At 39.2% G+C, this 18488-nt stretch overlaps 1 protein-coding gene and 1 non-coding gene across 6 annotated transcripts in view; both read left to right on the top strand.

The window, feature by feature from the left end:
• LOC148861644 (uncharacterized) overlaps positions 1–18488 on the top strand; it is a 78650-nt gene that overhangs the window by 19318 nt on the left and 40844 nt on the right. For all 5 annotated transcript variants that reach the window (XR_016113187.1, XM_088985741.1, XM_088985743.1 and 2 more), the window contains 4 exons: positions 9000–9065; positions 9162–9251; positions 9412–9720; positions 15414–15511. Coding sequence is in view for 4 of the 5 variants with exons in the window: in XM_088985741.1 (XP_088841867.1) it covers positions 9000–9065; positions 9162–9251; positions 9412–9720; positions 15414–15511 (563 nt within the window). In the remaining variant the exon portion in view is untranslated. The remainder of the gene's footprint in view (positions 1–8999; positions 9066–9161; positions 9252–9411; positions 9721–15413; positions 15512–18488) is intronic.
• On the top strand, positions 8504–8642 carry LOC148861645 (U4 spliceosomal RNA). Its single transcript, XR_016095152.1, has one exon. It is a non-coding gene; the product is annotated as a U4 spliceosomal RNA (small nuclear RNA).

Genomic DNA, 18488 nt, shown 5'->3' with positions numbered 1-18488 from the left:
CTAATTGGCTTGAAAATCCTTAAGGTGAGCAGCATTAATTCTTAGGAATTAAAGCTAAAAATGTGGCATTAACTTTGAGGCTCACTATGTAAGTATTTGCAAATTCATGAAAAACCTCATATAAATCATTCTTCAACACATCCCGACAATCTTGATAAAATGCCATTGTGAATCCATCTGGGCCCGATGCCTTAGATCTATCCATCGAGAACACTACGTTTTTGATCTCCTCTTCCTCAAATCTTCTTTCCAACCAGCTTATTTTTTTCTTCAAACCTTGGCCATTCTAACCCTTCTGAAGGTATCCTCTCATTCAAAAGCCTTCTGTAGATGGATTTGAAATGATTTATAAAGGTTCTAGCAATTTTCCCTGACTTGTAATTACCTTGTCTTCCCTCTCCAACCTGGCCCCAAAGTTTTTCTTCTTCCAACCTTTTTCAATTGCTTTCTCAATTCTCTATCATGCTCATTTATAGTCCTTTAGAGATTTGTTCACTTCCAGATCTTCAATCTGAGTCATTAGATTCAATTTTTGCTCTTTGACCCTACCAAAATGGTTCTTATTCCACTGCAATTTGTATCTTATTCTCTGCAACTTCTTGTGAAATTTGGTCCCCTTCCACTTTACCCCCCTTATTTATTCATTCCACCACTCCCTCACTATATTCCCAAAGTCTGGGTGTGTTAACCACATGTTCTCGAATCTAAAAGGTTTGGGTTCACTAACAAATGTTTCCACACCTATATTGATGGGGCAATGATCATAAGTGACCCTAGGTAAATCTCTAGAGACCAAATTGCCCTATTGGTTTTCCCATGCTAGGTTAAAAAGAAATCTATCCAGCTTGGAACATAGAAGATTTTCTTGGAGATTAGACCATTAAACTTCTTCACGCTTATTGTAATTGACTGTAATGAGTTACTAGTTTCCTTAAAGAATCTTATGACACTGAAATCCCCTCCCACACGCCAAGGACCATCCCATAATCCTTGAATAGCATACAATTTCTCCCACAACTCATTTCTTTCCCTGTAAGTATTAAGTCCATACACATTAGTTAACCTAGGAAAATCCATCATCTTTCCAAATTGTAACAATTCTCCTTGATGCTCCCCATGACGCAACCGAGGCCCAGCTTACTCCCTTAGATCTCTAGACACTTCTAACCGATCTTCCATCTAATGCAAACAATTGTCTCTTGTAACATCACAATGTCAGGATTTTTCTTCTTGAATGTGCACCACCCAATCGTCTCACATTCCAACTTATAATCTTCATAGTAGCACTTCAACTAGAGACCCACCTCAAACTAATCTCCTTACCTAGAGTTTTTCTTCCTCTCTCCCCTTCTGGTAAATTCTAGATCACCCTCAATGTTAGAGATTAATCTGTCCACTTCAGTTCTTTTTTTTTGTTTTTTTTTTCTCCTTTGTATCTCATTTTTACAGTAGTATTTTTTTTTCACTTCTCCCTTCTCACTACCAGAACCAAGCTGCTGATTCCTCCCTTCCTCTTTGGAAGTCACTTCAGCTCCCTTCTCAACTTCCTTCCCAACCTCACCCTCCTCACTAGCCACCCCCTCCCTCTCTAGGTTCCCTTCCAAGTAGCCCTCCTTTTTTCTAAGCTCCTCAAATTCTGCCCAAATCAATCTTCAAATGCTCTCCGCCTCCTCTCCCAACCTTTTTCCAAGCTCTAACCCTTCCTTCTCTTTTTCTGCATTGTTGAGAATTTCATTACCATCCTCAGTTTCTTCAGCTCTCTCTTCTAGGTGGGATGCTGGAATATCTGCAATAGATTTAAGACACTGATCAGTAACAAAAAAAGGAATGGACACCCATACCTTGAGGTACTGTAGCCAAAGAAGAAGTAGCAGAAATTTGACATAGGGAGTCGGCAAAAGAACCCACAACCAGTCCCCTAATAGGATTTTTCTGTGAAGTGGATACGGGTAAAGAACCATCCCCGTATACATTAGCTCCGAGAGAGGTCTGCCCCTGTGTTCTTCCTCCTGGCTTATCTTCACATAGCCCAATGATCCTCCTCCCCTTTACTAGTCACCTGACAAAACTGAGAGGTTTGAGTATCTCCCTCATTGAAGGGGGTGTATTTTGCTCTGTCCTCTGTTCTTCCCTTTCCCGTTTGCTGCATCAACAGTCCATTCTTCATCTTCTATAAACAATAATTCATTACTGAAGCTTCCTGCATCAACCAGATTCCCCTTATCTTGCGAATCCAAACTACCCAAGCTCATTGTCTCATCCATATCTGTATCATTGCTGATCTCTTCATCAGATCACTCCTCCATGTCTAGCCTCTCAAGGTCGCTGTGCTTTACTGACCTAGGGTTCTGCCTGTCTGACGAGAGTTGATTTACTTTCTTGGTGGAAACCCACTGTAGTGAACTACTGGACTGTACTCCTGCCCTTGCGCCGTGTGACTAAGCTATTGAGCTCGAAGAGGAAGGAGATAGACGTGCCTTACCGTCTATCAAAAATCCCCCCCTTTCAATCCCAACACTGATGTACAATGACTTGCGCACCCCCTTGCACATACCTTTTAAAGAAGTACAAACCTCAACCTGGGCCCTTTGACCTTCTTCAACATGTTTAAAAAGTTCACGGAGATTTGTAGGCTCAAGTTTTAATGGCCCAGTGGACTCTGGACTGAACCTGCTCTGGCATGTGACCACTTAATGTGTCACGCCTGGTCCCAACTGGACTCGGTTTGAAACCTGGTTGGCTTGGTTCGTAAATCTTCAAATCTCCCACGACCCCAATTTTCGACTTTCTTTGACCAAGAAAGTTACCACCTTTGAATGCCTGTACGTAGGACTTGCTGCATGACAGACTGCTACCTTGTTCTCCTTGTTTTAGACTATCCTTCTGCTCCAACGCTTTTAGGCTCTCTTGCTTTTGTCGGCCCTTTTTAGTGAAACTTCAAAAATCAGAAGGAAGCTCCAATCCCCTTGAGCCACAATACAAAAATTCAAACTCCACTCCTTTTGTCTTTCTCCTTGTGGACCTCTTTCCACAGGGCTGCTTCAATGGATGAAGCCAGCCAGACAGTGTAGAAACATCCCCAACTCTTACTTCCAGCTTTTTTGGTATATCCTCTGGCCTTACTCCATTTAGCATAAGAGCTGCTGAGCGGAGATCCCGCCAGAAGACCCATCCAACTGTCCTCCACACAACTGAGCAATGGTTTTGGCAATGTCTTGTTTCCATAAGTGAAAGGGGAGGCCTAATACATGTACAATGACTCCATCTTCCACAGAAAGATCTTTGGAGTTGGATAAAGTGCTCCATTTGAAAATTGCAATCACCTCTAATTCAGACAGGAAGTTGAACGCTGATAGATTTAATTTATCTTCAACCAAATTGAGCAATGCTTTACAGTTATCAAAAGGAGTTACTATAAACGTTCCTTTTAGCTTCAGTTGTAATATCAGCAAGTCTGATACACTTCTCCAGTCCCTAACTTGACTCTTAACTTGGATTATGGATTTGCTATCCCAATCTTCTCTCCTTGGGTAGCCAACCAGCTTGCATTGCCCCTTTGTTTTTTGCTTTTGCTACAAGCTCCTGTTCCATGTCTTCTTCTTTACTGGTAGTCTTGATAGCCTCTTCTTCCTTGTTTGGAATCTCCATTTGTGTTGTTCCCAGGCATTGCAGAAACTCAACTAGCACTCTAGTGTCTTCCCTCCAGCCATGGCCCTGTCTTCCTTGTGGGAAGCATACTAGTTGCTTTCCACTCTTTCCAAAGTTTTCAGTACTGAGCTCCTTCCAGATTATCTGCTTACCTTTGTGGCTGGCTCCAAATGCAAACACCTTAAAACATTCAATCACTTCAAGGCCTCTCAGTTGCACAAATGTTTTTGCTTCCCTAACCTTCAGACTCAGCACATCCTGGATTTTCACTTCTTCAAACAGAAATGCCTTAGATTCAACCTTAGCAATCTCCTCCACTGGCTTGCCTCCAAGAAGCTCTCCATTTCACTGAAGAGTCCTCTTTCTTCTTTACTTGTTGGGGGCTGATCCTCCACTGTCAAATGTTGGGACAGATCAGGTTCTAGAGTCGACCTTGGGCAGGGGTGAAGAAAGGGCAGAAGAAGAGCTTCATCCCAGCTTGGCTATTGCCGTTAGCTTGGAGGAGAATGGATTAGAGGAAGGGGGAAGAAACAGAGGTAAAGGCCCGATCACTTTGTGGCCCAGAGTGTATAACATGAAGAAGCTTGTATTGGTGGCCCGGTCAATTAGTGAGGCAGGCGAGGAGGAAGCTTGTATTGATGAGACTCATAAGATCGATAGTGTTGTTGATGATTTAACTATGGTTGCAGATGTGGTAGTTGATGTAAGTGAAGATTTAGGCCTGATTGTGCTGGGAGGTGAATCTTTCACAAGAGAAATGTTTCAAGAATTGGAGGAGAATTACAAGTTGCCCACTGATAAAGCTCTTCTTTCTTAGTTTTAAAAAATAACTCAAAGACACTGTGAGCCATTTCTCTATACTTGAGTTCAACTCTTGATCTTTCTACAATTGATTGCTTCTTGCTCCTTCAAGAAACGATAATTCTTCCAACAAAAGTGTAATACCTAGAAGTTTTGAAGATGATTGGGTGGGGATTGGTAAACTATGTGATGTATGTCCATGGTTGTGCAACTTAAGCAAGACAAATGTGTCTGTTGCAGATAGTTTTGAAGTAATCCAATGAAGGGTTGTGTGGTGCCCGTACTTTAGAAGGCCTCTTTTTGATGGGGAGATGGAGGAATGTGTGAGTTTATTATCAAAGTTGTAGCTGGCTGAAGTGCAAACTGGAGGTAGGGACTTAAGATGGTGGAAGGAAATTTAAAATGACATTTTCTTTGTTAAATCTTTCTATAATGCCCTGTAAGGAATCAAGTGGAGAAATCAGTATGAGAGGAGTTTGTGGATTCAAAATTGACTTCTTGGAACCTAGACATCTAAGAGAGATTTTTGCTCGATGAGCTACAATGTGAGGATATAAAAAGGAGAAGATTGCTTGGATCTGTGTACCCTTTTCCATTTGTTGGGAAGCCTGAAAAGAAAGAAATGGGAGGATCTTTGAAGACAAAGTGAGAAGAAGAGATAAAATAATGATGCTTTGCAAGGAACGTCTTGGAAGTGGTTTTTGGTCTTTACTGAGTTGGAGCCGAGAAGCTAATATTGTTGTCTTCTTTTTTATTAATAAAGTTTTCCTTTTTATTTATTATCAAAAAAAGAGGTACGACGTTGTGCCTCTCTGTGGGATGCTTGTACCTTTCTTCATTGCTCTTTAATAAATACTTACTTTTATTTATAAAGAAAAAAACACCATGACTTAAAATGTGCACATATTTCCTATTATTTTCGCTTTCCATTAGTATCAATGTGAAATATTTCTGGAATTGATATATTCCCCAATGAAAACTATTGGCACTATGTGGAGTACAAAAGATGGTATTATAAAATAAGTTAGCGACAATATTGGGGCAAAAACTTCAGTCTCTTCTACTTGGCAACCAATTCTCAACTGGATAGACCAAACTCTAAAGACTAGCAAGATGGAAGGGTATGTATCTCTCTCTTAGTGGAAGGATTACTCTTATAAAGATTGTGCTATCCAATCTCCGGGTATATTACCTTTCACTTTGAAAGGTTCCAACCTCTGTAATAGACTCAATTGAAAAATTGCAAAAGGAGTTCTTATGGGGAGTTAAAAGGGATTGAAGAAGTTCCACTTAGTGAAGTGGAGTAAGGTCTGCAAGGAAAAGAAAGATTGGGGGGGGGGTTATTTATCAAAAAAAAAACAAAGATGGGGATAAGAAGATTGAAGATTTTCAATAAAGTTCTTTTAGTGGTTGTGGAGGTTTGGGCTGGAGAGGAAGGCGTTTTGGAGAAGGGTGGTGGCATTTAAATATGGGGTTACTGGATTTGGGTGGGAACCTAGAAAAGTGAAGTTATGCTATGGAGTTAGTGTGTGGAATGGGATTATGTGTTTCCAGTTAGCTTTTTTCAATCTTGTATCCTTCAGAGTTAGTGATGGTACAACAATCAAATTTTGGGAAGATGATTGGATGGGTATTGGAAAGCTCTGTGATCTTTGCACTCATCTGTATGGGTTGGGTATGAAAAATAGCTCTGTTGCAGAGAATTTTGAGGTCAATCAAGGTAAAGCAGTATGGTGTCCTGGAAGAACTCCAGTCAGCTGAAATTTAACACTCAGGTGGAAAGGAAGGATTCAGGATGGTGGAAAGAAGCTAGAAATGGACTATTTTTAGTCAAATCTTTCTACAAGGTCAATTGGAGAAAATGCAGAATTGGATGGCTTTTGGGGGAACCTTGTCCCCCCAAGGGTGGAAGCTTTTGCTTGGCTAGTGATGATGGAGAGCATTTTGACATAATGCCATCTTCAAAATAGAGGCTTGTACCTAGCTAGTAGATGCTACCTCTGTGAGAATGCTGACGAGAATGTCTATCATTTGCTTGTTGAGTGCGTTTTCTCCAATTTCATATGGGCCTTTTTCTTTGGGCTCTTCAGTATAGCGGGTGGTCTCCAATTTTGTGGAGGGGATTTTCTCTAAGTGGCCAATGGCAAGGGGAAATGTTAAGGAAAGGATCGCCTAGATCTGCATTTCTTTTGCTGTTTGTTGGGAAGTTTGGAAAGAAAGAAATAGAAGAATTTTTGAAGAGAAGGCTTGACCAATGGAGCATATCACATCACTATGTGGCAAAGGAATTATGGACTGAGTTCTCATTCTTCCATAGTTTGAAGGAATCACAAAAGAAGATTTTGGCTCTGGTTTTTGGAACATTCTGGTATTGGGTTAACAGTTTCCCTTTTGTTTGGTTTATGTATTTCTCCTTTTTTCTTTCCAATGTCTCCTCTATGTTTTGTTTCACTATCCCTGTAGTTTTGTTTTCTAGTAATATCTAATCACTATCAGATGTACTTTTCTCTATCATTAATGAATTTTCTTTTTTATTTATTACAAAAAACATTATTCTAGATAATATGTGGACTGGTATATTGCCTGCCTAATTAACACGATTACCACTTCGAGTTAAATCTGGTCATGTGCATAGAAGACCATCAACAATACCCACAAGAATAAGGATTTGTTACAAGTTGAAGGGGCTAGAAGGGCAAGGGTTAGACCAAAAAGAACATGCATAGTAGTCGGAAATGATTTAAGCGCCAGTAATTTAACAATGGCTATGACATTAAACAGTATGGATTGGCGAAACAGTATTCATGTAGCCAACCCCATATGGTTGGGACAAGGCTTGGATGATAATTTTGGCATATTTCACAATGTCCCCACTATGTTATAATTTTACAGTATTTCCCATGCCACATTTCTGTTGTTTCTGACACATTTCCTATACCTGCATGACTGATGTTGCAACCAACGATTGACCTTTTCAAGTGATTGGACCATTGCTTCTAATACACTTCAAATGTTACAGTCCTGGCTTCCCATCTTTCCCTGTATATACTTTTAACTATTTACTTCATTAATCAATGCCATGCTCCTTAAATCTTTACTCATGTATTATGTAACATGTCTGTGTGTAATTATGCCAGCTATTAAGATCTGTGCTTTTGGTCCCTTTAACTTGGATCTTTTGAGTGAAGGGGTTTGATTATCTTTTTCTCTCTATGAACAAACTCTCCTCAATCATTTATTGATCCGAACCACCCTTCAAAAATCTTGTTTTTGAATCTGTTTTTTTTTTTTTTTTTATCAGTAACAAAATTTCATTAGATTCATAAGAAATAGGCACAACAATCCAGAGAGTTAAAAAGACTTAGCTCTCTACAAGAGAGCAAAATAACATCTCACAATACAGCCCAGTACAATCTTGTTTTTGAATCTGTTATTTGCAATTATCTTTGTGGTTAGCATTTTATAATGTCTAGGTACTAGTATTTTGAATAATTATTTATGCATAGACTGAACTGTTTTTTTTTTTTTTTTTGATGAATAAGATTTTATTATAGAAAGAAGAGAAAAAGTTACAACTGTGTAGGGAGAGGCATGGGCTGCAACCTCTCCTAACAGACTAAAAATAAATCAAATTACAATTGTGCCCAATACAATTGTTCCCTATTTGCCCCTTGCTTGGCTATGCTGTCAGCCATACCATTAACTGATCTCCCCACCCATTGTATCCTTACACATATATTCCTTGTATTTCACTTGATTTTTTTCAGTTCATTTTTGTAACACCAGACAACATTCTCTGGTTTCTGCAGCCACCCCACCACCACCTTAGAGTCACCTTCTATTAGTAGCTGTTGCACTCCTAGCTGTACTGCAAATTGTACCCCTTGGAGGGCAGCTAGTAATTCTGCCCTAGAGGAGTCGTCCTTGAATTGTTGGACACTAATTTTCCCTTGTTTTCCTTGTAGATCATAGAGGTATGGAAAGATTTTATTATTATGTTACCTATTGCAGCATAATAGTTAAGATAAACTGATGGTGAATTGGCGGCATCCATATCTTTGTGCCTGGGGCAATACTCAGCTAGTGAGGTATTAACTGAAGTGCGTCAATGGCTGGTTGAAAACTATTTCCAAACCACCTCTTTGGCCTGGGTTGGCCCTGGCTGTTGAGAATATCTAGAAGGGCTCCCTGTTGAAAAGAAAGAAGGAATCGGCGATATAGATTTCTTTGTACTTGAAGTTTTAATTTTCCTCCCCTTTAGAGTTTGTGTATGAGTTTGTACATCTTTCTGTGGGAGATTATTTTATTTAGCTTTTGATCTTTCTCTTTGTAATTGCAAGGACCAAATCCCGCCTGCATCTGGGTTTGGGGGGGGTTATGGGTTGGGGGATGGGCTACCCCGGTTGTGTAGCCCTTCAAAAGATATCAGAAAAAGATCTTTCTCTTTGTATTTTTTAAAATTTTTTTAGTGACTACAGATTTGGCTTCCCAAGCTCCTGTTTTACTCTATAGTAATGCATTTACTGGTTATAACAGAGTATTTTGTGCAGGTTAATGATGCTGTCCTTGCAGGCAATAACACCCTTGTTTCATGTTCTTCAGACACAACCCTTAAGGTTCATAAACTCTGAAAAATTAGTATTGCATTGTTAATATTCACCAAAAATATGTACTGTCTTTATTGACCTTCTTGCTTCATTGGTGGATGCCAGACATGGAATTGCTTGTCTGGCGGAGCTTGTAGCAGAACTCTGCACCAACATACTGACTATGTCACTTGTCTTGCTACTGCTGAAGAAAATGTAATTGCTTACTCAACTTTTGAAAGTATTGTTGAAAGGGTTCCTTTTTAATATTTTGCACTTTTATGTTAGATTAGACATTATTTTGTATTCATGAGAGCAGTAATTTTGATTTGGTCACCATGAGTTTCTGATCTTTTTGTAGTGTCATGCATTTTAGAGCAATATTGTTGCCTCGGGTGGACTTGGTGGGGAGGTTTTCATATGGGATCTTGAAGCTGCCCTTGTTCCTGTCTCAAAGTCAGCTGAGACCATGGAGGATGATTGTCAAAATGGTATTATTAGTGCTGGAAATTTTGGGATGCCAATTACAGGTCTTTGTTCAATTAGTTCAACCAGCAGTATATCTCTCCACACGACTCAGTCACATGGATATAGTCCTATTGCTGCCAAAGGCCATAAAGAGTCGGTCTATGCATTGGCAATGAATGACAGTGGAAGCTTACTTGTTTCTGGAGGAACTGAAAAGGTAAACCGATAGATACAGTTAGCTTCCCCGTGATTTTGGTATTACCCCTCATAATTGGTCTTAGTTGTCTATACTCTATATTGAGTTGAAGGGGTTAAGGGTCACTTGGACACCCCCTGTAGTTTCACATATTTACTAAGGCCTACTCTCTAGTTTGCATATTACTAAAGCATGTCCTATAGTTTGCAACCACTTTACTTAATGGACCTTCCATCAGGAACCATTTATATTTTCATCTTGGAATGGTCATGTAACCTTTTAAGATGTCTGGAAAATGTGAAAGGGCATATGTTCAGGGTTTTTATTCCAAAAGTACCCCTAGTAGTTATTGTATCTACCTTTTAGAAACAAAATCCACCCCCACATTATAACTTGGTCTAGAGAAAGCATGTAGTGCATGTGATATGAGAATTTCTGGGGGCATTATTGGAATAAAAAACCTTGGAGCCTTGCCCTTCACATTTTCACTCATTTTAAGAGGTAAAATGACTGTTAGTGTTGATTGTGTAGGGGCATTTTAGTCTTTATAGTTATGTTTTAAAGCTGATGTGTAATGTTCTGTTAGTTGATGTGTCTCATACTTATGTAGGGGCAAAGGAGTCTTTTGCTTTTATGAATAGAAACATATAAATTAAATCTGGCCAGCTAGAGAGGTGATCATTCTCTCTAGTTCGAACCAGAATTCTTCTTCTCTATTCTCCTTTCTTCTTCTACTTCTTCTAGTCTTTCTATTATCTCTTCAACTCTAATTCTAACAGAATTCTAGTGCAGATTAGGTTTATAATATGGTATCAGAGCCATTGTGACAAAACCCGAATCTGCCCAGAATTCTGGTTTTCTCGCATTCAGCCTAGGTTTTTTTATTTTTTCTTCATCATCGATTGGAGATAGGGAAAGGGGCTGAAAAGGAGTGGTCACCCTCTTCCCTTGGAGGTTTCTATGCCTCCGGTGAGAAGAGGGCTGGTTTGAGTGATGCAGTGGAGTGTTGAGTGTAGGTTGATATTTTGGTGATTAGGTAAGTGGGTTTTGTGCAGTTTTCAGTGTGGACCAAATGGTTAGTGAGTTCCAAGTAGTGTGGTGAGAATTCTGGTTGTCGTGTATTAGGGTTTTGTGCAGATTTCAGTGTGGATCGAATGGTTAGTGAGTTCCAAGTAGTGTGGTGAGAATTCAGGTAGTTCTGTAGTAGGGTTGTGGTGTGGAGAGTGAAGAATTCAGCGACAGGTGGTGCTGAGTACAGTGTGGTGAGAGGTGAATTAGGAAGACTTTTTTTTTTTTTTTCATCTATGGGAGATAACAGTGAAAACAAAACTAGTGTAGTGGTTCCCACCGACTACCTGAATGTTCAGATGACTTCTATCAAATTGAATGGGGAAAACTATGTGTCTTGGGCGAAATCTGTACAAGTCTTTCTTAAAGATAAGAAGAAAGTGAAGCATATAAGGGAAGAAAAACCCTCTACTGAGTCTCAATATTATGGTGATTGGGAACAAGAGGATGCATAGATTATAACCTGGTTATGGAAAGGTATGGAACACAAGATCAATATGAATTTCATGTTTCTTGATACAACCAAGGAAGTTTGGGACCATACTAAGAAGTTGTATTCGGGACAAGACAACACAACTAGAGTGTATTAGCTTTATCAGGAATACTTTAATTTGCAATAGGGTAATCAGAATTTTGAGGAGTACTATGCTAGCATGAGAAACCTTCGGAATGAGCTGAATGTGTACCATCCCCTCACCTCAGATGTTAAAATTCAGCAACTGCAGAGAGAACAACTAGATGTGACTAGATTTTTTGGTAGGACTGAAATCTGTATATGAACCAGTGTGGGCACAAATACTAGGAGGGTAAGCTCTTCCATCGTTAGAAGAGGTGTTTGCTCGTCTTCGGAGGATCTCTATTGGATCTACAGAGAATTCTAGTATCTCTGACAGGTCGGCCTTTGTAGTGTCAAGAGGAGGCCGTGGTGTTAGAGGTGGAGTTCGGGGAGCTCAATCTGGCCGTAGTGGTAGCAATGGACCGGTGTATGGTCATAGTGGTGGTGGTGGACCTATGTATAGTCGTGGTGGTGGACGTATTGGAGGTCAAGATTCAGGGGGAGTTCATGGTAGAGGACGTAGTTCTGGTTCAAGAAGATGTATGCACTGTGGTATGGAAGGACATACCATCAATTCTTGTTATGATTTGCATGGCCTACCTTCAACTTGGGCAAATCATGCGGTGACTAGTGATGGTAGTTCTAGACAGGAGGGTCATCCAGCTGATCAGATGCCCTTTATAACTTATGTCTGTTAGTAAGTTGACCAAATCTCTTAATTGCTCTATCACTTTTTAATCTTCCTCTTGTGTTTTTCAGGATCTCAAGATGGGGATGAAGATTGGTGGAGGGCATGAAGCTGGTGGACTGTATTATCTTGATGGTGGTGGCAGCGCATCAACAGCTCTTCAAACATCTCTTTCTCCTCTTCAGTGGCACTGTCGATTTGGTCATCAATCACTTAAAGTTTTGAAGTCTCTTGTTCTATTGTTGAGTCATCTTTCTGTTTTGGATCTTGAGTCATGTTAGTTGGGGAAACATTATCGTGTTCCCTTTAGTCGTAGGGTTGATAATCGTATGTTGAGTCCTTTTTCTTTAGTTCATTCAGATGTTTGGGGTCCAAATAAAATAATGTCATATAATGGTTATAAATACTTTGTTATTTTTGTTGATGATTGTTTAAGGATGATGTAGCTTTACCTAATGAAAGAAAGGAGTGAATTGTTTTTCATTTTCAAAAAATTTTATGTTGAAATTTGCAACCAATTTGGTGAACACATTATGATTCTCTGTTCCGATAATGGCCGTGAATACTTTTATACACCATTTCAGGGGTTTTTGGAATAACATGGCATTATCCATCAGACTTCATGTACCTACACCCCACAACAAAATGGGGTAGCTAAGAGGAAGAACTGTCACATTTTGGAAACTGCTCGATCCCTTGTGCACCATATGGATGTACCTAAACCTTTTTGGAGTGATGCTGTGCTTACATCTTGCTTTTTGATTAACCAGATGCCTACATCCATCCTTGAAGGTCATTCTCCCTTCACCACATTGTTTCCTACCTTGTCTCCGTTTCACCTTCCTCCTCGGACTTTTGGGTGTGTCTGTTTTGTTTATAATCTAGGACCGGGAAGGGACAAGTTAGATGCATGATCCATTAAGTGTATTTTCCTTGGCTATTACCGGACCCAGAAGGGGTATAAGTGTTATAACCCTATCTATTCCTTGGTGTGTGCTGATGTTACTTTCTTTGAGTCCACTCTGTTTTTCTCGGGGTCAGGTGATGTTTCTTCTTCCTCAACACCACCTCCTCTTCCAGTTCTAGTTGAGGATCCCATTCTACTTGTTCCGGGTGTGATCAAATGTTTGCCTCCGGTGCAACTTCTTATTGAACGGCCATCTATTCGTCAAGTGTATACACATCGACAACATGTACTGGCTCCTCCCTAGCTCCATCACCGTTGACAAATCTGACTGTTGTTCCCACACTAGCTTCAACCCTAGTTTCTGATCTTGATCTTTCGATTGCCTTGCAGAAAGGTAAACGTGGTTGCACTCTTCATCCTATTTCTAATTATGTTTCTATCACCCACATTTTTGCTTCCCATCGTCAGTTTATCTCTTTGTTATCTTCTATTACTGTTCCTACGGATGTCTAGGAAGCCCTTGCCTCTCCAGGGTGGCGCCGTGGAATGGAAGAACTCTCTGCCTTAACTCATAATCATACGTGGGATCTCACCACACTTCCTCCTAGTAAGCAGACTGTCGGTTTTAAGTGGGTATACACTATTAAGTATTTACCTGATGGTAGTAAAGAACAGTTAAAAGCTAAACCGGTTGCCAAAGGGTATTCCCAATCATATGGTATTGACATCAAGAATGCTTTCTTACATGTTGATCTACTTGAGGAAGTCTATATGGAGCAACCATCGGGGTTTGTTGCTCATGGGGAGGATGGTAAGGTGTGCAAACTAAAGAAGGCCATTTGTGGACTTAAACAATCTCCTCGTGCGTGGTTTGGTAGGTTTAGTGAAGTGGTAAAGAAGTTTGGTATGAAACAGTGTCAGGTTGATCTCTCAGTCTTCAGTCATGACTCGCAGGTTGGAAAGATCTTATTGGTGGTATATGTAGATGATATTGTCATTATCGGGAGTGATAGACTAGGAATTGATAGGTCGAAGATCTTTTTGTAGGAACACTTTCAAACAAAGGACCTTGGTAAACTAAAATACTTCTTGGGGATAGAAGTAGCAAGGTCTAAGCATGGTATTAATTTGTATCAGAGGAAATATGTTCTTGATTTGTTGGAAGAAACAGGATTATTAGGTGCCAAACCAGTTGAAACACGTATGGAATCAAATACTAAGTTGAGCAGTGATATGGGTGAAGAGTTCGAAGATCCTGGAAGGTACAAGCGGTTGGTGGGTAAACTAAGCTACCTAAGCATTACCCGACTAGATATTTCATTTGCAGTTAGTGTAGTGAGTCAGTTCATGCAGAAACCTCGGGTTCCACATTGGGATGCAGTTCTAAGGATTGTAAGGTATTTGAAGGGAGCTCCTAGTCGTGGCTTGATATATAAGAGTGGAGGAAAACTTGAAATAGAGGGATATACTAATGCTGATTGGGCTGGCTCTATATCTGACAGAAGATCCATTACGGGTTATTGTACTTTCCTTGGGGGTAATTTGGTGACATGGAAAAGTAAGAAACAGATAGTTGTGGCAAGAAGTAGTGCATAAGCAGAATATAGAGCTGTGGCACATACCACTTGTGAATTAGTGTGGCTGAGAAATCTTCTACAGGATATGGGATATTCGATTGACACTCCAATGAAGCTCTATTGTGACAACCAAGCTGCAGTCCACATCTCTTCTAATCCGGTGTTTCATGAGAGAACAAAGCATATAGAAGTTGGCTGACACTTTGTGAAAGAGAAGGTGCTGAGTGGAATGATAGATACTGCATATGTTAACACGGGAAATCAATGGGCAGATCTGTTCACCAAAGGATTGAGTTAGGGGAGAGTGGACTACATATGTAACAAGCTGGGATTATATGATACGTACTCACCAGCTTGAGGGGAAGTGTTAGTGTTGACTGTGTAGGGGTATTTTAGTCTTTATAGTTATGTTTTAAAGCTGATGTGTAGTGTTCTGTTAGTTGATGTTTCCCATACTTAAGTAGGGGCAAAGGAGTCTTTTGCTTTTATGAATAGAAACATATAAGTTAAATCTGGCCGACTAGAGAGGTGATCATTCTCTCTAGTTCGAACCAGAATTCTTCTTCTTCTTCTTCTTCTACTTCTTCTAGTCTTTTTATTATCTCTTCAACTCTAATTCTACCAAATTCTAGTGCAGATTAGGTTTATAATAATAACCTTTCCCAGACAGAAATACAGACGGTTGCTGACAGAAGGTTGATTAAATAAAGCAGTTGCAAACTATAGGGGGTGGGGGTGTTTTAATAACACACACTAGAGGATACACTTTAGTAAATAAGTGAAACTATAGGAGGTGTCTAAGTATGTGGTCCAGGGGTTAATTGTATTATTTGATTGCTGGTATTTGGTGTCCTCGTTATTTGTTTCATTTTTTCCTCTCTGCAATCAATTTTCTGGTTTCCATAATCTTCTATGTAGGTTTTGCGTGTTTGGGATCCAAGAACTGGTTCAAAAACAATGAAGCTAAGAGGCCATACGGATAACATTAGGGCTCTGCTTCTGGATCCAACTGGCAGGTCGGTTTAGTTAGATGTGCAATTTATCATGTTCAATTTGTTTAAAATTTTAGCCAAAATTCATTTTCCCATTGACTGTAATTTCCACCGCAACCTGAAAAATGTTATTCATACTTTTTTGTTCTTCTTTTATTATTTGAAGTTTGACTTGAAAAATGCAAACACACTTGGTTTCATATAGAGATATGAACCAAGATAATGTGGAAGGGTTGAAGGCATATGTTAGTAACAATAGAGCTCTATAACTAGCAGATTCTAAAACCTGCCTATCAGATCAGAAAGGGAAATTTCACTTCCTAATTGTTAATTATAGTTTTCTTAGTAGTTATCTTTTCTTAATGTTTCATAATAATCAGTTACTTTTTTCCTTATTTTTTTCTTAAATGAATGAAAACAACTGGCCTTCCTTTGAACCCTATCATGCAACCTGACCAAGGCTTGTTAATAAGAGACTTCAGAAATTAATGTTCCTGTGAGGACAACCTCGGTCTTGGAGGCATCCACATCCCTTATCGGCTCACTATAGGTCCAAATAACAGAATCATTGTGATCTGTGAACCCCCAAGGTGGATTCCAGATGGTCTAGACTCTAGAGTTCCTAAAGAGAGCTTCTGTCAAAATTCAATTTGATATTTTGAATGGTGGAGGACATGAAGCTAAACCTAGGAAAATTGTGGAATTAGTCACATGGAGATGGTTTTGTACAAGAAAGAAGGTGGAGGGTGCAAAAGCAAAGAATTAAGACTTCTATTCTTTTAATAAAACATTTATGTTGTTCTGCTTTTTGTATTCTACTCCATTGATGGAGATCTTAATTAGAATAGAAAAGGGTTTAGGGGATTAATCAGAGCCCAAGAAGGTAGGCAATTTCCAAAAGAAAGTCTATGGTTCAAATAATAACAAAAAATTAAAAATTGATTTGGTGAATATCTTGTGGAGAAGGCAAAGTGTGGTATTATTAATTCTTTAAAATGAGAGGGTGGCAAAGCCCATCTATATACAGTGAGAAACTATACATATGTTGAAACACCTCACAAGAAGTCTCAAGCTTTGAGGAATGCTCCTTATACTTTCAGGCATGGCCCTCAAGGTTGATCCATGAGGCCTTTTCCTTGAGCCTTGCCTCAAGTTGATCCTGAAGGCATAAACCTCATATTTCTTCTAACTCCTCACTCTTTGATTGTCTAGGCACCTCTGCAATGTTTCTGTTTTTTTTTTTTTTTAATTTTTAAATAAAACCCTAAATCCTAGGGTAATTCCCCAGGTTTCATAGCAACCAGCTATCATCTTTTTCCCAGTAATTGGTAATAATCTTCATGATAAGTTATAAACTTCATATCAGAATATAGAAAATCAATATATTCATGAGAAGAAAAAGAAGAAAGAAAAGAAAATTCAGAAAACACAGGAGCTGAGCCCCTGTTTTAAGGGTTAAAGATAGCATGGCAAACATGTGTGTTGTTTTATCCCTAACAAATAAGAAATTAATAAAAAGAAACTAGTATATAAACCCGCAAAATGAATAATTTAATGCAATAATGTTTATTTTGTGATTATAATATCAGAAAACAAAAAATATAAGATTATTATATAGCGTCTTGTATAAAAAGACTAGACACTTGGGCATGGTGATCATCCATGGGAACTTTGTTGCTTAGGTGTCTTGACAACTATGGGTAGGTAGCAGGTGCTAGCTGCCTAGCTCACTGAAAGGGTGCTTGGCACAGATTCTGATATTGTTCTCATTCTTTTACCATAATTAATTTAACTTCTATTTGTTACTGATTCATAAAGAACTATTTGAAATCCAGGCAATTACTTTACTTAGCAAGCTTTGGCAATGATGAGAGTGGAAGAATGTTTTTTTGGAGACATTGGGCCTTTAATCTTTGATAAGAACAGAAACCTTTCTCCTGTCCATTCTGCCCTTCTCATTTCAATCACCATTCTTGAATGGCTCTGGTTGTGAAAAGTAGCAATCTTAAAGCTTACTTGTATTCACTCGTAATTTTCAAGGCGTGAAGGCGAGGCTAGGCAACCATGGGGCACTCAAGCGCCTAGGCGATGAAATCAGAAAATAGGAAGCCTACATGTTTCTACCCCTCATGAGCTAGTTACTTGGTTTTATACATTAACCTACAAACCTCTAAACTAAATTTTCTGCTTATGATTCTTGCAGTTGTACTTAAAGTATGCAACACAGAATATTATAAATAGAAATTCGGACTTAAAAGAACTGAAGAGGGTGTTGCCCCTGTATTTGGCCAAGAAAAGAAAATGAACTTAAGGAGAAAGGAGGAGGGCGGAGCCCCTGTTTTAGACCAAAAAAAGAAAAAGAACAAGGGGCTCCGCTGCTGTTTTAGACCAAGAAAAACTGGGGAAACACTAAAATAAGAGAAGAAAATGAAAAGAAGGGGGCAGAGCCCCTGTTTCAGACCACCAATGAAGAGGAAAAAATGATGAAAATGCTCAGAGAAATGAAGAAGAAAAGGGGGCAGAACCCCTGTTCCAGATCACCTTCAAGGAGGAAAAAAGTGCAGGTAAATGAATAAGTAAAAAAAATCATGCAAAAAACGTAGGGAAAAGACAAAAAAAAAAAGAAGAGGGTGATTCACCCTCTATTGCAAAAAACGTAGGGACTGAAAACTGTTCGAAGTTGTTTAGATTTCCTTTTCGGTTATGCAGCATTGCAGCAACAGCTTGGAGTTGGACTGGGTGTGAAACAAATCTGACCAGACAGCTCTCCCTCTTATTTTCAGTTCTGCCATGAAAATAAACCCTAAAAATGACAAAAGGTTTGCTAGTATTCTTCTAATAAAAAGAGTGATAATGTGTGATAGGTTTTATTATAATAATAAAAAAACAAACCAATAAAAATTATTTGCAGGAAAAGACAAAAAAAAAATCATGCAGATTCACCCCTATTTCTTCTTGCATCCCAAACCAGACTGCCGAGAATTCTTTAAACCTCCACCTC

The sequence above is a fragment of the Nelumbo lutea genome, chromosome 4, assembly GCF_056320005.1.
Source record: "Nelumbo lutea isolate HS-2025 chromosome 4, American lotus-T2T, whole genome shotgun sequence".
Lineage (NCBI taxonomy): Eukaryota > Viridiplantae > Streptophyta > Magnoliopsida > Proteales > Nelumbonaceae > Nelumbo > Nelumbo lutea.
The sequence above is the reverse complement of the archived record's forward strand: the minus strand, read 5'-3'. Positions and strand labels throughout refer to the sequence as shown.